Consider the following 19,996-nt stretch of genomic DNA (forward strand, 5'->3'; position numbering starts at 1 on the left):
AGGGCTCAATGTCCAGATGGAGATTGGTGACGAGTGGCGTCCCACAGGGGTCCGTATTGGGACTGGTACTGTTTAATATTTTCATCAATGACATAGACAGTGGGATTGAGGGCACCCTCAGCAAGTTTGCAGATGACAACAAGCTGAGTGGTGCGGTCGACATGCCAGAGGGACAGGATGCCATCCAGAGAGACCTGGACAAGCTGGAGAAGTGGGCCCGTGTGAACCTTATGAGGTTTAACAAGGCCAAGGGCAAGGTCCTGCACCTGGAACCCTCAGCATAAGAAAGACACGGAGCTGCTGGAGCAGGTCCAGAAGAGGGCCATGAAAATGATCAGGGGGATGGAACACCTCTCCTATGAAGAAAGGCTGAGAGAGTTGGGGTTGTTCAGCCTAGAGAAGAGAAGGCTTCAGGGAGACCTTATTGCAGCCTATCAGTACTTCAAGGGGGCTTATAAAAAAGATGGTGGCAAACTTTTTAGCAGGGCCTGTTGCGACAGGACAAGGGGGGAATGGTTTTAAACTAAAGGGTGGGTAGATTTAGACTAGATATAAGGAAGAAATTGTTTACTGTGAGGGTGGTGAAACACTGGCGCAGGTTGCCCAGAGAGGTGGTGGATGCCCCATCCCTGGAAACATTCCAGGTCAGGTTGGCTGGGGCTCTGAGCAACCTGATCTAATTGAAGATGTCCCTGCCCACGACGGGGGGGTTGGACTAGATGACCTTTAGAGGTCCCTTCCAACCCAAACTATTCTATGATTCTATAATTCTGTGATTCTATGATTCTTTGATATGAAAATGTTGAGAACTACTAATAAATAATTGTTACTTAAAATAACAGCTGATAAGTTTGTAAGGTGGTAAAAGCCAAAATTCTATTAAACATTTTACTGAAAGTGCAGACTTTTATCCTCCAGTGTTAGAAATCTCTGTATTATGAGTGCCATGCATATTTGGTTTTTTTAATTTGTTCTAGGGAAATGGATTGATTATATAAATTTAGTGTGATTATTCACATTGCTCTGTTTCAGAGATTTAAGGCTGTGGAGTCACCATTCGGTCCAATTCAGTCCTCAGTCCTGGCTCCATGACTGACTTGCAGATCTGCAGCCTCACACTATGACTCTCTGCATGCCTCGCAAGCTGGCTTTACCTCCATTATCTGTATTAGGGGAAGGGAAATGAGGTCTGCATCCCTGAGCCTCATCCCACATGAAACAGCAGCATTAGCAGAGCATGCATTGGCTTCTGGGAAATGTTCTCAAGTCCCACAGTGTCAATGTAGCTTTAAACTCCCTGCATAGAAAAGAGAATACAGTAAGCCTCCAGTGATGTTCCAGGTCAGTTTTGGAAGAGTCCAGAACTTTCCATTACCTCTAACAAGATGCTAAGTGCTAGCTAAACTATGTGCCCATCATTGATACAAATACTGAAGCCTTCACAAATCTTCATTTTATTTGAGCTTTTATTAGCATTATGTATAAGAAAATTAAGTTTTCTCTTTAATTATAAATCAGCCTGTATTTTAATTTGAAAAAATAGTTTTAAAATATTTTTAAAATATGATATATTTGCATCTTCAGTGTTTCCTTCATCGCTTTTGAAATAAAGAGAGGAGGCATAGAACACTTAAGATTTTCAGTTTCAAGTCTGTCACTGGAGTTTAAATGAAGATAGTATTGTTAGGTGATCTATTATGATTTCTTGCATATCACTTACCACACCCCATTGCATTTTATTTAATCACCCCTTTATTAAGCCTTATATATATATATACACATATAGTCTTGACTTTTCAGCAAGTCCTTTGGTTTCTTCAGAATAGACCTTTTTCTTCAATTATACTGTTGCAGTGCAGATGATCTTACTAAGAATTCATTTAGTCAGTTTAGCTACAAACTGATGAACGTTCTTATTCACTATTATATTGCTTCTGAGTCTCCAAATAATCTCTGCTAGTACTCCACACTCCATCTGAAATGCAGATTAGCAGCCAACTACATCTTTTAATCTTTTAGGAACATGACTTGCATGCACTGAACTTTCTCTGTTACCACTGTCTTCACTGCAGGCAGAAATAAAACCTGTTCTTCTTATTCCACATAGCACAAGTATACATTTGGCCACTACCATTAAGAATGCCAGCCTCCACCTAAAGAGTTCAGGTAATTTTTCCAAAAAGAAAGTGCAACACAGTATTTCAGTATTACTGGTGCAAATAGTACAGGTAGAAAGAACACTTGTACTGCTAGTGACACCAGCACCTACCTAGCATTGCATCTTTTTCTTTTCTTTTCTTTCCAGCAAACCTAGACTACACAAGTCTTATGGGGAGCGGCTGAGGGAACTGGGGTTGTTTAGCCTGGAGAAAAGGAGGCTGAGGGGAGACCTCATTGCTCTCTACAACTACCTGAAAGGAGGTTGTAGCGAGGTGGGGGTTGGTCTCTTCTCCCAAGTAACTAGCAATAGGACAAGAGGAAATGGCCTCAAGTTGTGCCAGGGGAGGTTTAGCTTGGACATGAGGAAAAATTTCCTCATGTTAAACATTGGAACAGGCTGCCCAGGGAAGTGGTTGAGTCACCATCCCTGGAGGTATTTAAAAGACATGTAGATGTTGTGCTTAGGGACATGGTTTAGTGGTGGACTTGGCAGTGCTAGGTTAACGGTTGGACTTGAAGATCTTAAAGGTCTTTTCCAACCTAAACAATTCTATGATTCTATTTTTTCTACAGAGTCACTCCTAGAGAGAAGATAAAAATCATTAAGCTTCATGAATATACTCCCTATCCATACACCTACTAATCTGCATGGAATAACACCTAAATCTAAACCCATGATTTAGTTTTGCATTCATTAATTAATTCTTGGTTTTGCTAGACTCTAGCTTGATTCATTAGTATTTTATCTTGTGCAATGTAAGAAGCAGGTAACCAAATTATAAGAAAATATCCATACAATGTTTTTGTACCCACATTTTCCTTTCTTAAAAAAGTTTTCCCAGCTGATTTCATTGTCCCTGTGGCAGCCTCACTGTAGTGCTCAAAACTTAGTACTGGAGTTAAATAATATAAGCACATATCAGAAATCACTTACTGTGGTTTAGTTTTTTTAATAACGCAGATATCTGTCCCAGAAAATATATTTCTGCCAATACACCCAACTAAAGTAATATACCTAAACATGGAAGTAATGTAAATATGCAGAACAATCCACACTCCTTTACACAGTCCTACAAAAAGGGCTAATAAACTTGAAAATGATGTAAAACAGAAACTACTAATTGCTGCTGCTCTTATTTGTTGTCTTTACAAACTGACAGGCTAATTATTTGAGTATTTCAGCAGAAGCAAATATACATGAAAATAAAGATATTTTCAAAATCTGCACTTGAATAGCAGTGTAAAAAGACAAACTAAGTGTGTAATAAGTATATAGTCACTAAAAAGGAAGGTTGAATAGCATAATGGGTTTTCATGTGGTCTTTTCACCATATGATAATAATAGAATTGAGAAACGCAAAATGTCGCAGAATTTAAAGACATGGAAATTTGCATCTCGGAACTAGCATACTATGACCTATGTCTCCTATGTTTCTCATCCTTTGTCAGACTTCAGGACTTTCTTCTCTGTACCAAGACTCATAGTCCCATGCACCTTTTCCTGTCCACCCAAACTTTCTGAAACTATTAGCAGTATGAAAAAAGTCACAGTTCCCAAAACTGTGAACCCATAACATGTGTTTGAAATTGTGTGGACTTGGTAGAACAATGCAGTAAATAATTTTTATAAGTCAATGACCAAAACCCAAAGTCTTCAGGTGCACCTTTCTTACTTCAAGCTGGTATTGATAAGACGAATATATCAAGAGGTTATAAACTGCTTAAGGTGTCATGCTGTCCTCAGTACCAGTTGGAGGACTTTTATGATGTGAACATATGAAACCATAAAACTGACAGAGAAAACCCTGCTCCCATGTGTTTCATTGCAGGTAGTAGGACAATGTAACTATCTCCCCTCACTCAAATCACTAGGCTAGTAGTCTAAATTTGGAGAGCATTATGGGACTAAATCATTCAAGACTTTGGAGAAAGTCTAAGCTGATTAAAAATCCAGTCTTCTAGTGCACAGTGAGCATTTTAGTTATTCAGACCTACATGATCAGGAACCTTTTACTTTTCTGAAGGTTACGCTTCCCTCTTCACAATATGAATGAATTGGAGTCATAGATGTATTCTATGGGTCTATCCAGCTTTTCTTGTTCAGAAATGTAAATTCATATGAAGATATAGATACATGCCAAAATTAGAGAAGACAGTGAAGGAAAATGAAATGTCAGAATTTGCTATATGTTATTTAATAGTAGCCACCAGTTGCTGCCATTAATTTTACAAGTGATTTTTCTTAGCAGCTCCTTGACATAAAGGGGAAAACTGTGTCTTAGTTCTTTGTGAGATAAGCTGCTGCAAGCAGCAGGAAAATTTTTGTTTACCTTGCTCTCTACAAGCAGATTTAACTCCTCTTGCTGGCTTCATTCTCTCAAGCTGCTCATTAGACTGCAAAATATGTCTGATGAGAAAGCCATTTTAAGGCATGATGAACACTTAAAGCATACTATATACTGTATTGTTAACTTAGTAATATTTCTTCCTTATCTTTTTTTTTTCTTTGAACTATTGCTTTTTAATATAGCATCTGAAGTAATGTGATATGAGCCTCTGGAAAACAAACATAATTTTGCATACTTTAATCTCACTTTATAAAAGCTATAATATACTTACATTTATTCAGACTTCCTAAACTATAGCACTTCTATTTCCACAGAAAGTGTTGACTATGGGCCAGTGTTTGTACAAGAACCAGATGATGTGATTTTTCCAACTGATTCTGAGGAGAAGAAAGTATCTCTGAATTGTCAAGCTCGTGGAAATCCTACTCCCACATACAGGTACCTGTTTTAGAATTTTTTTTTTAGTTTTCAGAATATTAGCCACTGCAATCCCACCCTGAGAGTCAGTGTGCTTTGGAGAACAACATAAAAGAGACAGCTCCGTGACACAAATGGCTTTCCTGATTGAATGCTTTTTCTGATTCTGAATAAGCAAGAACATAAGTGGTATTGAATAAAGGCAAAGCGATACGTGAAGTTTCAAATTATGTTCTCTGTGCATCATATCTATCCATGTGGAGGGACTCCTTTTGTCCAGTTTTTTGTCTTGTGTCTGTATCAGCTGACAAGATCAAAATCTTTAACTGATTTTTTTTCTAAAGATCTATAAAGCCAAGAAATACTATCCCATTTTATAGGGAAAGCAGTAAAGAATGGGTACGTTAAATAACATGACTATGCAATACAGGATACCATGGCTGAGCCAAATTTGGTGTTTTTTCACTCACAAGTCCACCATTTTATTCCTTTGTCTGTTGCCTATTTTTCCATACAGACTATTATGCCACAGATATGTACTATACAGATCTGTTATGACACACTTGTGAACCTGAGACTTTAGTTTATTAATGGTGCTCACTTACAGGTGGGAACAGTATGTTGCAGTCACCTTATACATTTGCTATATCTGACTCTGCTCATATTTTATACAAATTACAAGTGATGTAGGAGGGCTGGGAGAACATATGGTTGACTATTTTTTTCCATACACCCTTTATCTTTTCTCATAGAGTCCTTCTTCACTTACAAAGGGAACATAAGGACTCTTATTGTTGTGCTTTGTCATAGGTGACAATCATCAATTCTGCATTTTATGTTTTACCTTTTACACTTATTTCACTTGCTGATTCTTTAGCATTCTGGATGAATTCTCCTTAGACTTATTTGAATCACAAAACTTGCATTTCTATGGCTGGAAGAAATTCAGAGGCAGTACAATCTTCAGATATCCCCATCACAACAGCACTGAATGTGCCTCTTTGCAACAGATGTGAGTCATTAAATGGATCTGATGCATGGCACAACCTCCCCAAACAGCACAGGCATGACTAGAACATGTAACATGGGATTAGGAATGAGTGGCCAGAAATTCTTCAAACTGGAATTACATGAACTCCTCACCATGTGGGATGAAAGCTATGTTGCATTCTTCCTCATTGACATTCCTTGTGTAATTTCTATTACATATTCATTGCTTTATTGATAAAAAAATATGTATATTAGTTCCACACACTGTTAAAGTGATATCAGTCCATTAAACATAGCATGTGACCATGAGGAAAAGGCACAAATTCCCACCAAAAGAGGGGAACCCTATGTTCAGCCCTCCCAGACAACCTCATTATTCTTGTGGAGATTTTCTCTTTGGAGAACCTATGTCATCTCCTTTCTTTCTTGGTCCAACTGTTTTTTGCATTTTCTCAGTGGAATGCAATCAACAAATACAGACTTTCAGCATATCTTAAAGGGCAGCTACAAAGAGGACAGAGGCTCTTCTTTTCACAAAGAACCACATGGAGAAGGCAAGCGGCAACAGTTGCAAAGGGATGTTTCATAGAAGAGAGGTTTCATCTCAGTATAAGAAATAAATTTTTTACTGTGAGAACAATCATTGACTGGAACAACCTCCTCAGGGACGTGGCAGAGTCCCCATCACTGGAGGTTTTCAAGATGCAATTGAACAAGATGCTAGATAAACTCATCTAGGCTCCCTTTTCCACAAAAGATTGGACCAAATGATCTTTCGAGGTCCCTTCCAACCTGGGCTGTTTTATGATTTTGTGATATCCATTCCTTCAGTTTTCCAGATATTAACTGGTGTCAGCAGACTTGTAAACAAACTTTCCTGACTGCTGTTCATGCAAGGAAAGCTTTGACCTGAAAAGCCTAATTCTAACAGCACAGTTTAACTTCTCCTCCTTCTGTTGTTGCCACTTGTCTGTACAGCATATGCAATACACACTACCATTTGGGGGAAGGGAAAAGAGATATAAATTACTTTGTGAGGAATATACTGTTCTCCAGGGCAGGTGCAGAGGGAATTAGCCTCAAAAAATGCTACAGATAGATAGGCAAAGGTTTGTTGTATGCCACTGCCCAACCTTTGGCATATGAAGTAGTGAGGAGAAGGGATATTTCCATATCACCAAAGACCCTGTCCTATTATCTACAAACACTGGACAATAGAGATCTTTATTTACATGGGCTGTGAGACCCATGCTGCTAAGAATTATTTTCAGCCAAAACCAAAGCACAGTACAACTTTTTGGTTTTTTAAGCTACATTAAAATAACATTTAAAGCACTCAAAAATTCCAAAATTAAGTTGTCTCTGCCATTTTAATTCATTTCCTTAGTCTGAATAACTTATGACACAGTGTTCATAACCTGTTTACAAATTCTTTTTTTTTGCTAGGACATTACTTCATTTTAACAGAATGGAGAATGCTCACATCATTTCAGATTTTCTTCTTCCTTGCAAAGAGCTTTTTTCCCCTTGTTCAAGCTCTACCCTGAAATAACAATTTTTAATTTCTTGAGTTCCAGTCATTAAGGTATCTAAATGCATTCATTTAGGGAATAACTCCCTGAGATAAACTGATTCCATTTGCTCGGCATTTCTGCAAATCATACTTTAGTATCACAAGTCAGGACCCAAACAATAAAGAACATAACTGAGACACGTTCGATGAGGAATGCAGACATTCACAAGCTTCCTGTGGGATCTCACAGGTCACCAGTGTTACTGAGTTAAAGGCAGGTGCAGAATTCCCTGAGATGCCACTTCACTACACTGCTTTCATTGCTTGTGAAACACTGCGTTTCCTATTTTACTTAGGACACATATAAGCTGGTTAGAAATTTTTTGTCAATATCATTTCCTGATAGAAAAGGCAGTTGAAAAGAAAATTTAAAAATTACTTTCTGTCTGCTTAAGCTAAATGAGAATATTTTGAAATGTTATCTGTCACTTGTCTTAAAGAAAAAATGTAGCTGATTTTCCCTATCAGCTCGTTACATTTTAAGTATTATATTTGTCATCCCAGATCAGTCAGGGTACCTGGAAGAAAACACGTCACACAATTCAGTGTTGCTTTTCCTCTAATGTGCTTGGATTATATGAGGGGAATACAATCATTCAGGATGGACCCCAAGATATATAGGCAGGCAGCAATCAAGATCCAAAGTTTTGCGGTAGCATTACAAAAAAATATTTTTGCATTGACTTTAACTGAAAATGAAACTAAGTGAAGAAAGCTAATTAAAACAAACTGAATTTTGTGTCAGTTCCCATTTGGAAATGCCAAAACATGTAATTCTGACTTTTTCCTTATCTAAATCTCTCATCATTTCTGGATCAATTAATTTTGAATTTTTATTTCATATATATATGAATATATATGCATGTGTAAAAGTTAACTTTCATTATGATTTCATTCAAAATCTTGAATCATTAATAAATTGTTCAAGATGAAATGTTCCTCTTCTTTTTAGCTCTGCTATGTATGAATCTCTAAAAATGTAGTGAATCCTACAGACATTTCCCTAGTATCCTTTGCAACATAAATATATTGCCAATGGTGTTTCATTTCTTACATTGAATGAAGCAGGGGTCCTCTGTGATCAAAAGTCCAATCATGAAAAAAGGGGGCAAACAATAGTTCCACAGTTCACCTTAATTCTGGCAATTCTGACCTTTGGAATTAGAAAAATTCAGAGCTACTTCAGCTGAATTCTGCTGTCTGTACCTCATTCACCATGAATGTTAACAAGATAGGGTGAACTGATAATCATTTTGCTTCATTAAAGTTGCCTCTGGAGTCTAGATGTTGCCAAGTTCTTCGCCTTTGCTGAACTCTCGCAAAGCTTGGAAGTGCCTGGCAATTTCCTGAGGCAACTTTGAAATTGCAGAATGACTGTGAACTAGCGATGAAGGAAATATCTGTGCATCATAATAGCTGTGCCGTACCTGTTCACACTGCTTATCTCTTCTTTGCATTCTTTTAACAATTTCATGTTCTATACAGTTTAACACAAAAACAAATCTAAAAAGTCTTCTTATGTGGGTTATTATTTTTTAACTGAGATACTGCAACACCACCACCACCACCACCACCACCACCACCACCCCCGGGTTATTCCAGCATACTGGAGTCTATTAATCTACCACACAAAATCTTTTCTCTTGCAGCCAGTGGATTAGTGCAGGGTTTGTTGTTTCAGTCTGGAGATGAATGAAAGGGGTGAGGCTTTTTGGCAGAGAATGTCCAGGGGGAAAAAAAAACAACCCAAAACCCACTCACACAACAGAAAAATTATGAGACTCTTAGGTTACTTCTGAAACCTCAGAAAAAGAAGTGTTTGTTCAGGAATTATTCAATGCTTTGGCTCAGGTGTGATACTTTCTAATGTTTTCTACAGCCTGACTTTTTCCACCTTATCTTCACTCCCATCCCTGTCTTTACTGTCCAGGCTTCTCATTTCACTCCCAAACACCTCCCAAACTTAGCATTCCCTCTGCCAACTCCTCATTTGATCTTATTTTCCATTTACCTGGTAGCTGCCAGGCATTACCCTTGAACAGGTGCCAGCTAATTCCAGTCTCCCCTGGACCAGACTTCTCTGAATTTCGTGTGTCCTGGCCCAGCTGATACTGCTTTGCCTCCGTCCATTGCCGACATCCTTTATTTCATAACAGCCTACGTACATCAGTCTACCTCCGTGCTCGTCACAGGCCTTGCTCTTCTACTTTCTGTATTTAAATCGGGCTTCTCCGTTTCTTGGGCCCAGAAGAACAAATGCTGAAAGAATTGAAAAGAAAGGTTCCTTGCTGTCATGCCATGCAGACTCAGCTCTACGAAGATGCTAAGCTCATCTAGGCCTAAGGCTTTAATGATGAAATGTGAATTGAAACACTGATTATCATAAGCACGGTTAAAGTCCAATTTTTTACATAAAGGATGCATCTGTTAAACAGGTTTTAAGTCTGAAGCCTTTATGGACGATAGTTTTTTGGGGGGAAAAAAAAGAAAAAAATAGAGGTTACTAATTTGATTCAGCATAGGCAAAACAAAGAATATGCTTTCTGTTCAGATGTTGAAGATCTGGTTTTACTTGTGTTTTTTCAGAAAAACTTAGCTTTTGTCAGGCACGTGTTGTGGAATTTCTCCATCCAAAGCTTTGCCAAAGTAGTGGGTTCCTGCACAGGGTACCTTTGAGTAGCCGTCCTCCTTAGTAACTGCCAGGGCTGTCAGGTTCTGTATGCTAAGCTTGATGCCTGCCTTTGGCCATAAAAGGCTCAAGGAGTTTCTTTCTTTTTTCCTAAGATGGCTTCGAAATGGAACTGCAATCGACATTGAAAGTGATTATCGCTTCAGTTTAATAGAAGGAAGTTTGATCATCAACAACCCCAGTGAAATGAAGGATTCTGGACAGTATCAGTGTTTAACCACCAACATGTTTGGCAGTATTTTAAGCAGAGAGGCTGTTCTTCAGTTTGCATGTGAGTAACAATTTTTTTAACATGGATAAATCAGATCTTTACATTGCTTGATAAGGCTCTAAATGGTAATTTGAATCCATTACACAAGTTATACTGTTCACTGACTTTGTTGGGCTAAGATCTCAAAATTAGAAATAAAATGCTTAGTGGGAAGGAGTGATTTTCTGTGGACTTTGTACTACTAAAATAGAACCAACTATCAGGGAAAATAACTTTAGTATGTTATCCTAAATGCTATCCTTTAATGACGTACTTGAATACTCCACAACAATATATTTCACTCATTGCTGGTTTCCTGAAACATGTATCACTTTGCCACATCACCTGAGCAGGAGAGAAAGAACTGTAAATTTAGGAATAGAGTTTAGGGGTAGGGATAGGGTTAGGGATAAACTGCCTATATATCTGTAGGATAATCTGCACCTATAACTATGTGTGTGAGAGCATAGTTTTGTATGTATATATGTATATAAATATACATGTTTTATGTCCATATTTATGCATACATATCATGCAAACATTCATACATTATGAGACTGAGAGTGTTTTTTTGTTGTTAATAGAAACTGAAAATGTCATAGCTTTTGAAATCATTCACTACAATATACTTTCTAGAAGCTATCAACAGTTCATGATCCCAAGTAAATGCTATGGTCTATCTGTAGCATGTTCTTTTTCAAACATACTATCAGGAAAAACAGGCACAGAATTTCAGATATTCTACCTCCAACCCTGACTTCCCTTCAGCACTTTACAGGAGGGCAACCAACACCATTTTATTGCTTTATCTAGGTAAATCCTACCATGAGGGGTTTTTAAGAGGCAGGGATGCAAAAAGAACTCCACCCTGATTTCTCAGATCCAAGGACATTACCATGAAACAAGAGGCAGATGATCTTATAGCCATAACTGGAGAACAGTGGGGTTAAGGACAAGTTGCCTACCTGCATGTCTACTAACACATCTGGTGGTGTGGAGAACTCAGCAGAGATAGTGTGGGGTCTGAGATTCTCCCTTAATCCACCCCTTCCTGGTGAAGGCAGACCTCTCAAATCTATAGCTTTAGTCTTATCTGCTGCAGATCCTGTCAAGGTATTTGTTAGCAAGATCATGGCACTGTCCACCTACTTCTGAGCTGGGAGCAATACTGACATTTGTCAAAGTTTCCTCATGCCAGGACAGTATGTTTAAAACTCTAAACATCGCAACAGTGGTCTTATCACAGTATTATTGGACCTCAGTCTTAAACGTAGCTCTGAGAAAATTCTGCTACATTTTATCTTTTAGACAAGAAAAATATCATAAAACAAATCACTTGGTTAGAGAACCTGACAACTGGTAAATATAGATAAGTCCCAGGGCTCTGAACCTCAGCTTTCTGTTCCCATATCAGGAGCATGGCTAACAGGTGGCCATTTGACCTCAAGCTGAAAAAATAATACAGAGAAAGTGAGAGTTGGAGCTCAAACAACAGAAGGCCTATGAGTTTCAGTAGCTATATCCACAGTTCATTCAGGACCCCATGTACTTCTAGTTACAATATTATCTCCTCCAATAAAACAAATTTAGATAAGGTTGTAAAAAAAAAAAAAAAGAAAGAAGAGGTTGGGTTTGGTGGGTTTATTCTTACTGGATTTTAAAATTATTATTAGCTTGCGCACCTGTTTTTGCAGGTATCAAAGTTGTTATACTACAATGGCTTGAATGTGACTTCTGTTCATTAAAGTATTTACTTGGGAATTGTAATGAAAGTTTCCCAGGCAAGGTTAATGGAGGAATGCTAGCTGGAAGCATTGAGGTGTAGCAAACAATGCTGCAGAACTTGCGAGAGGGAAGAGGCCATTATAAGCACACAGAAATCTTTAAAAAAGGATAGAGAGTCATAACTGGTTGAAGTTCTCTTAGAAGTTCATGAGCAACCCCTTCACAAGAGTGATTTCAAGTTCAATGTATATTTGTAGTTCAACTTCTTTGTAGCATGACACTCCCACTCTTGATTTAATGCTTCTTCAAATCCCTGATCTTAAATGGCTGATGTGTTCCTGTTGAAACAGTATTTGCATCATGCAGCAACTCAGAGTATAAATTGGTGTCACCATACTGTAAACTCATAGCAACCTATCAGAAGCTTATATCACAGAAATGTTTTAGTAAGTCAGATCCAAAGTAAATTTAAAATAAAGATTTTCATTGTGATTTCAGCTTTAAAATATCTAAGACACTGTCTTGAATTTGACCAGAAATTTCAGATAAATTTTCTTGAAGCAAAGAATGCAATACTTTCATCCTGATATCTTGGGTGATATAAAGTTTACACTGGTTCCCAAAGTGCTAATACTTTTTATTTCCTTTAAGAAACTGAAATGTGCTTTTCAGATGCTTAAAGGGAAGATCTTTGCTTTACAGCATGAAGGATGGTTTTATGATTTAAAACATAATATTTTGGAAACCTCTTACTTCATATCTAGAAAAACTTCTGTAATCACAATCTTTCTGAAATAAATTAGGAAATTTTCCATATTAAGATATTTTAACCAAGTAATATATGACATCTTATTTATTAATAACTCTTTTTCTTGCATTTAAATTCATTAATTACCTGAAAACAGCCTTAGCTGAGATAGTATACAATTAAATGGTCTTTAGATTAGACTATGTTCATACAGTAATTAACATTGAGCTCTAAAGCATTATATAGATAAGTAGCGATGGACTAGACAAAGATTAGCTTACATTACCCTGAAATAAATATAAGAATTTTAAAAATGTCATGCTTATGATGAAATACTGTAAGATAAAATTTCAGTATAGTTGAAGTAGGACATTTTATAGTATTGCTTGCTAACAGCAGGCTTGCATATCTCTAGTTATTTTCAGTAGATAGAAAGTAAAGCATTGAAAAAGATTTTTGTAAGGAAAGGTCCTAACCTTAAAGTAATTAAAGTAATAGGTGCCCTGCAATTTTACTGGGCTCTAATGGCTTGAAGGGTAATTTATAACCCCAAGGATAAACCAAGGCATTTCTGATTATGAGATACAGAGCTACACATAATGCCATTCAGTTTCCCTTTTTTCACTGAAAGCCATGGATTCCAGAAGCTTAGAAACTTACCACTTTCACAGAAAAAAATTAAAAATTAAGTTAATGGACTCACTTGAATGCATGGTTTTACTGCTGTGGAAAATAGTTATGTCTTTGCAGCTTGAAGAGCTGTTCTTCTAATTAAAGAGAGAAATGGCATACAGTTCAAAAGGAAACAACAGGGACCATTAAACAAGGCCTTTGACACTGTCTTACAGGAAAAAGCATGTGCTGTAATGTGCTGTCGTGATTTAACCTCAGTTGGCAACTAAAACATCGGTGCGTTATCAACTTTGTTCTCATCCTAAATCCAAAACACAGCACTGTACCAGCTACTAGGAAAGAAATTAACTCTACCCCTGCCGAAACCAGGACATGTGCCTATGCAAAATATCATGAAACTTGAAAAAGGAGAGCATGTTTATTGCATTGGCTCTTCATTTTCTCACAATTGCATGGCCAAAAGTCCAGTTGCTATGGTTATTATCATGTAGTTCAGCATTGGTGATGCATTACAAATGTAAATGTTTATGTACTGTATCATTTGCATTTGTGTGCATAATTAAAATAGGACTTTGAAATACTTATACAATGTCTTTGGATTTGAAAGAGAAAGAGTTATAAAATGAACATTATTTTATACATGTTTAGACATGTAACATTTGAAATAGCCTCCTGTATCACTGGTTATTTTTATGGAGCAAAGTGGAAAGACCAGTTATGTGCAGTTAAAGGTCTGCTCAAAATTTTAAACTCTCATAGCAAACATTTATGAAGATTTAAGCACCGAAAAAGTTCTCCTCTTTTTTTCTCTTCTTTGCATTTCTTATGATCTTTCATACCCAAGGTCATGGTGTTTTATGCTATTTTAAGAAAGTAAGAAAAAAAAAAAGAGAAAAAACCCATACTGTAACAGAAATTAAGGATAAATATATTGTCAATAAAAGCAAATATTTGCCAGGAATTTCTTTTGTCTTCAATAGAATTTTATGCAGAAAAAATGGGGGAAAAAAGCCCAAAGATAACACTGACAAAATGTCAAGCAAATCGGAATTCTTGATCACAAAAATTATATGTTTAAAGTCACATTTCAGAAGTTTGCTCATAGCAGGTTGTTAAAAAAATAAAAAGCTTATCAGTTTGCTACAGCTTCAAATGTCATTTATACTTCACAATCACAAGGAATAGTTCATATACGAAGTATATTGTTTTCTTAACAAGATTCTTATCAGTTCATTAAAATGTAAGAGCATTAGAGGAATAATTACCGAATTCCTTTGGCCCATCTTAACGTTAATGAATTTTGTAGTTCTGGGTGTGGCTAGCTCTATGGAAGACTTATTCAAATCCCAAACACATCTTTAAAGATTCTGCAGTCAATGGAAATAGAAAAGGGAAAGATAGTTATTCTAGCTTAAGTTTTTACTCCATTAAGAAAAATTGTGTATATATGAAGGCAAGAGCATCAGCCAAATAAAGCAAGCATAGCAAACTCATAGTTGCTGCAAGCAGACACCTAACTTTGTTGAACACCTAGTAATTTTAAAGAAGTGCACAACATCAAAAGTGTTTTGAGGGTATGAAACTTAATAACAAAGTGTAAAAGTTTTATGAAGTAACTTACGCACTAAGCACACATACATTGTTAGATGGTTTTAGTTTGGTCTCTTATCTCCTCTTATTTCTGTTGTTAGAAATTTGTGTAACATAAAGGGAGGATTTAAAAATTAAACTTTAATATTAATTTCTCAGTGTTGGCTACTTTCGGCATCTGTACATGAGCTAAAAAAGAATAAGTGACTTGAGCCTGATGGAAAATTGAAAAAAATACAGAATTTCCAAATTGACTAAATCTACCTGCCTTACTGCACAACAGCTGCAGATTTTTGTGCTGGGTTCCACAGCCTCTCTTTGGAACAGTGGCTTTGACTACAACTTTGGCTATAACAGTGAATGTATTTTGTGCTTACCTTTGCCACATGTACAATCCCTGTATTCCATTAGGTCACAAAACAAAATTGCTTTTCTCTATCTGTGGATTATTCAACCTTTCACAAACCTACCATCTCCATGATATTTACAGCCTGGGCTAAAAAAAATGGTGGTAGGGGGATAAAAAAAGAAGTGGTAGGGGGAAATAACTTCTCACCTGTCATTTATGAGACTCCTCACTGCAATTTTCTTAATCTGATTGCCACTGGCTTCTTTGTATCATTTTCCTTATTTTTTATTAAATCTATTTTCTCATTTAATCTACAGAGAAGGGTATTGATTAGATACAATTTAAATGTCCTTTTCCAATTGATGAGCTACCATGACTGTCCAGTGATGTACAGAATAAGAAGTCAGCCATGATGCAGACATATAAATCAATAGTTTTCTGGGGAGACAGCCTGTGCACTGCCCGTTCCATCACGGCACACTTCTGACAGCCTGTTAGTGAGTTCACCTCCTAAGAAATGAGCTTAATGATCCATGTTTTCTTTCTTGCCATCATGTTCCCTGGACATCTTATTGGGTTTACTACATAATTTCCTAGTATTAATTTGTAAAGAGTTGATTTAATTACAACCCTCTATACATGAGAAAAACCTTGATTTCTCATTTTAATTCCAGAATATGCAACATAACAAAATGTTTGATCACATTACAATATCAACATTTTCTTCTAAACCATACAAAGCTAAATAGTATTAAATACTTTAAAAGAAAGATGAAAACAAGCTGAAGTGGGAAAAGAAATCAGAATGCAACTAGTCATACTTTCATTTTTAAAAATGTCCCTGATCATCCTGTAATACAGCCTAGGTTGGGTATTGCTTTGCTCTGAAACCGTCACACCAACGTGAAGAATATTACTATGTTGGTTAAGAATAGCTACAGCTACAATAGTGATTTGCACTATAAAACTTTTGGATTTTTTTCTGCATAATTCCAAGTTGCTGTCTGGGGGAAATGCATGCTTAAGATACACCTGCAAACCAGGTGTACATGACAGAAAAAATTCATTGTATATAGGACTGGTTGCATTTTATTCATAAATACTTTATTATTGAAGAATATCATCCAGTGAACCTCAGATTAATATGAATTTGTGTCACACTCCACGAGTAGTTTCAGGTAAATGAAGACTGAGGAAATTGTGTTATCTTACTGAAGGAAGGGATCTGACTTCTAGTTCAGATGTGGAGATTCTGCTTCATATCTCTTCCATTGTTTATTTGTGCAAGGTGGGACAATTTCACAAGGAAAGATTGTGAGATCTTTCTTACAAAATGAGATTTCAAGGCTAAGGTCTTCAGTGACTATAGGACTTGGATCAACCCCCTGGGCCACAGTTTCCCACATAAATGTTCAAACCACTTACACATATCTACTTTACAATTCTGCAGATCTAGTCCTTTCTTTTGTTAAGAGAATCAGAAAGAATTTCAAACTGAAAGATATGTATTTTTTCATATAAAAATGGTAAAAAAATGAAGCTTTGAGTCAAATTAGAACTTTTTGTTTAATTTCAACTTTGGAAAACCAAGTTATTTGAATTTTAACTGTAGTGATACTTACTTTGTTGTTTAGAAACATTTAGCTTATACAATTAAGTTCAATGGTGCAAGGTGCTAAGAACTTTGGCCCTAGTCTAAAAAAGTATTTAATCTTAAAGTATTTGCATAATCTTTTTGAAGTTGATGGGATGATATACGTGCTTAAAATTAAGCACATGCTTAAACTCTTTGTTGTTGTTAAACATGAGAATTTCTAAAGCAAGAGTTGACAGTCTGTATGGATTTGTTACCATAGTGTCATCATGACAGACACATAATAGGTTTAATTAAGCCTTCTGCCATTCATTTCTTGATCCTTTCTTTCCTAAAGTGAATAAACAGCTTAGAATAATAAAATTCATGCCTTAAAAATAGCAAAACTCATTACAACTCCTTATATCCAGCCGTTCTCAAAGAAGCCGTTCTCTGTTGGAAAAGATAGATCTGCGTTCATCATTGTGGTTATGGTAAATCTTTGATGAAAATCTGCCTTCGACCTTGCTTTACATAGGTGAATCTTTCATCCAAGTCCGAAAGCAAGTCTGGAGAAATAAATGAAATCAGCACTTGAGAGGTCACCTAAAACTGTGAAGACAGCATCCACTCTTTCTGACAAGAATGCCAAAGTGAATGAATATTTATCCATTGTTCAAATTTCCAAACAGACCACTAATGAGTATGGCCAGGCAATAAACCCTATGGGATTTCAACTGTATTCAAGAGTGATATCCACTGAAAGCTTTAGGACAAAAAAATACACACCTTGTCTCCTGGAATTCCCCTTCCACACAAAGCATGCAGCATGTCTTCAGAAATGGTCTCCTGACCCTATCTACAGCGACTAATCTGTAATAGCATAAGACCAGCTAAGAGCTCTGGTAGACTTGCTATGTGTATTTCTGTCCCTTTATTTCTGTTTTTGAAGCTGTCTGAGAATTGTAGCAAGTTTCTATTTTTCCATTGCTACACCAGTTTTAAAAGACCAACTGCCTTGCCCCTGGACTAGATCACTTTAAAGAGCAGAGGAAACCCAATTCTTTCCTATATAGAAAAGCAAATGCTTTCTTTCCTCGAAGACAAGAGGAGGGTGGGTAAATTCTGTTTTATCTTCTCCCTGCTGCCTTGAATCAGTATCATCTTGTCAGTTCCAAAAAGGGTTCTGTGTCTATGCTAGTAAATTAAACATTCCTTAGCACTGAGAACAAATTGTATGGAAAGGTCCACATCCATACTTTTAAACTCTTTTGTCTTCCAAGACACAGAGTACTTCTAAACTGTCTTTTGGGAATGGCCCCTAGTCACTCCTGCTAACACACAAAATGTGACAAGAATTGTCTTGGAGAAGGCGGTGGTCCTACCAAAGAATCCCATGGACACTTCTAACACTGTGACAGTGTCCGTGATGAAAGTCCAGTGCAGGAGACTATTTCTTGATACTTTTCACTATACTAGCATAGACAAAGTCTGAGTATCTTGAATTAAGTCTTCAGCATACTAGGGGAAATGCATACACTGCATCTTTAATGTATGAATCAGACATGCCATAGTTGTCTGAAATAATGTAATTTTATAACTTTTACTATATGAAAAAAATATGAAAAAAATTAATTTTAAAAAGCACTAAACAAAGCTACTCAAATTTTGGTTTAGTCTGTGTCCATCCTTCCTTAATTCTCAGTCTGCATCTCGATGTCTCAGTTATAAAATACTTGGGACAGACATCTTAATATAGGAGATTAAGTCTGAAGAATCCCAGCTAAACATGAAGACTTTCGGAACATGAGAAGACCATACTAACCAGCACTGTGTTCCAGAGATATTCTGTAAGGCAAAAATATTAGCCTTTCCTTGTTATCCTAAAAGAAACTGGTTACTCTGCATGTGTCCTTACAAACAACTAATTCATTCCTTCACTTCACCTATTTGACTTCTATGTGGTGAAATCACACATTACCTCAGCCTGAGAGGGGCATTTTGACAAAGCTGAGACCCGAAACTCAGGAAGCTCTGAAGCAGAAGCATTTATTCTTTTGCACGGTGGTATTAGAATGAAGGCAGCTTGAACAATTGAGGTCAGATCCCTAATTAGGGATTATACATCAATACAGTGCAAATCTGATTCTCATTATAATAAGTTGCTAGCTTCAGAAAAGGGTATCAATTCTGGATGTACTCCATTGAGCAACATTTACTATCTCATTCCATTTGAATTGCACATAGGCATAACTTCAACCTCATTGATCCTCGTATCCATCAAACACCAGAAAAGTTACGATTATTTCAAAGTATTCAAATGGAAATGAGATTTATTAATCTTGTCAAGTTCATTTATTGCTACATAAGTTTTGATGCCAAAAAAGTATTCTGAGGTTTAAGTTCTGCTCAGTCTTTAACTCTGAAAATGTGCTTTAAACAATACATTTTATATTTTGTGTTCTGTGGAAGCATTAATAGAAATCAGTCATGTAGGGAGACACAGTTTGAAATGTAATTACAGCAATCATTTAAAGATGCATAGTACATCTACTGACTTCTCATTTTAGCATTGTGCATTTCTCTGCAGGACTGGAAGGCTGGTGTTTAACCTGCCTATAACCTACTTACCTATCTTTCATAATCTAATCTATCATGCTAATGAAGCATTAGTCTTGGCATTTAAATATAGATGACAATAATTCAGAGTAGCATTACTAAGTAGGAGAAATTTTAAAAGGCTGAAGGAGAATTCTGTGCCAAGACCAGACAATGATTTCTAAATTTCCTTTGCAAGTTCTAACTCAGATTAACTTTTGGTAATTATCATGTCATCTCTCTCCTTACAGCCTTCCAGGCGTTGCAGATAGTGGTGTGCAGATTGTGGTGAGATTATGGTACCTTCTTTCAAATTAAAAGTCTAGTTTTACTTGAAATTTCTTGCACAGTGT

General features: G+C 36.6%; 1 protein-coding gene across 1 annotated transcript in view; it reads left to right on the plus strand.

Moving 5' to 3' along the window:
• CNTN5 (contactin 5) overlaps positions 1–19,996 on the plus strand; it is a 284,657-nt gene that overhangs the window by 13,728 nt on the left and 250,933 nt on the right. Inside the window, exons 3-4 of the mRNA XM_009334878.1 lie at positions 4,823–4,946; positions 10,273–10,448. Of these exons, the coding sequence (XP_009333153.1) occupies positions 4,823–4,946; positions 10,273–10,448 (300 nt within the window). The remainder of the gene's footprint in view (positions 1–4,822; positions 4,947–10,272; positions 10,449–19,996) is intronic.

This window comes from Pygoscelis adeliae, unplaced genomic scaffold (genome assembly GCF_000699105.1).
Source record: "Pygoscelis adeliae isolate BGI_AS28 unplaced genomic scaffold, ASM69910v1 Scaffold141, whole genome shotgun sequence".
NCBI lineage: Eukaryota > Metazoa > Chordata > Aves > Sphenisciformes > Spheniscidae > Pygoscelis > Pygoscelis adeliae.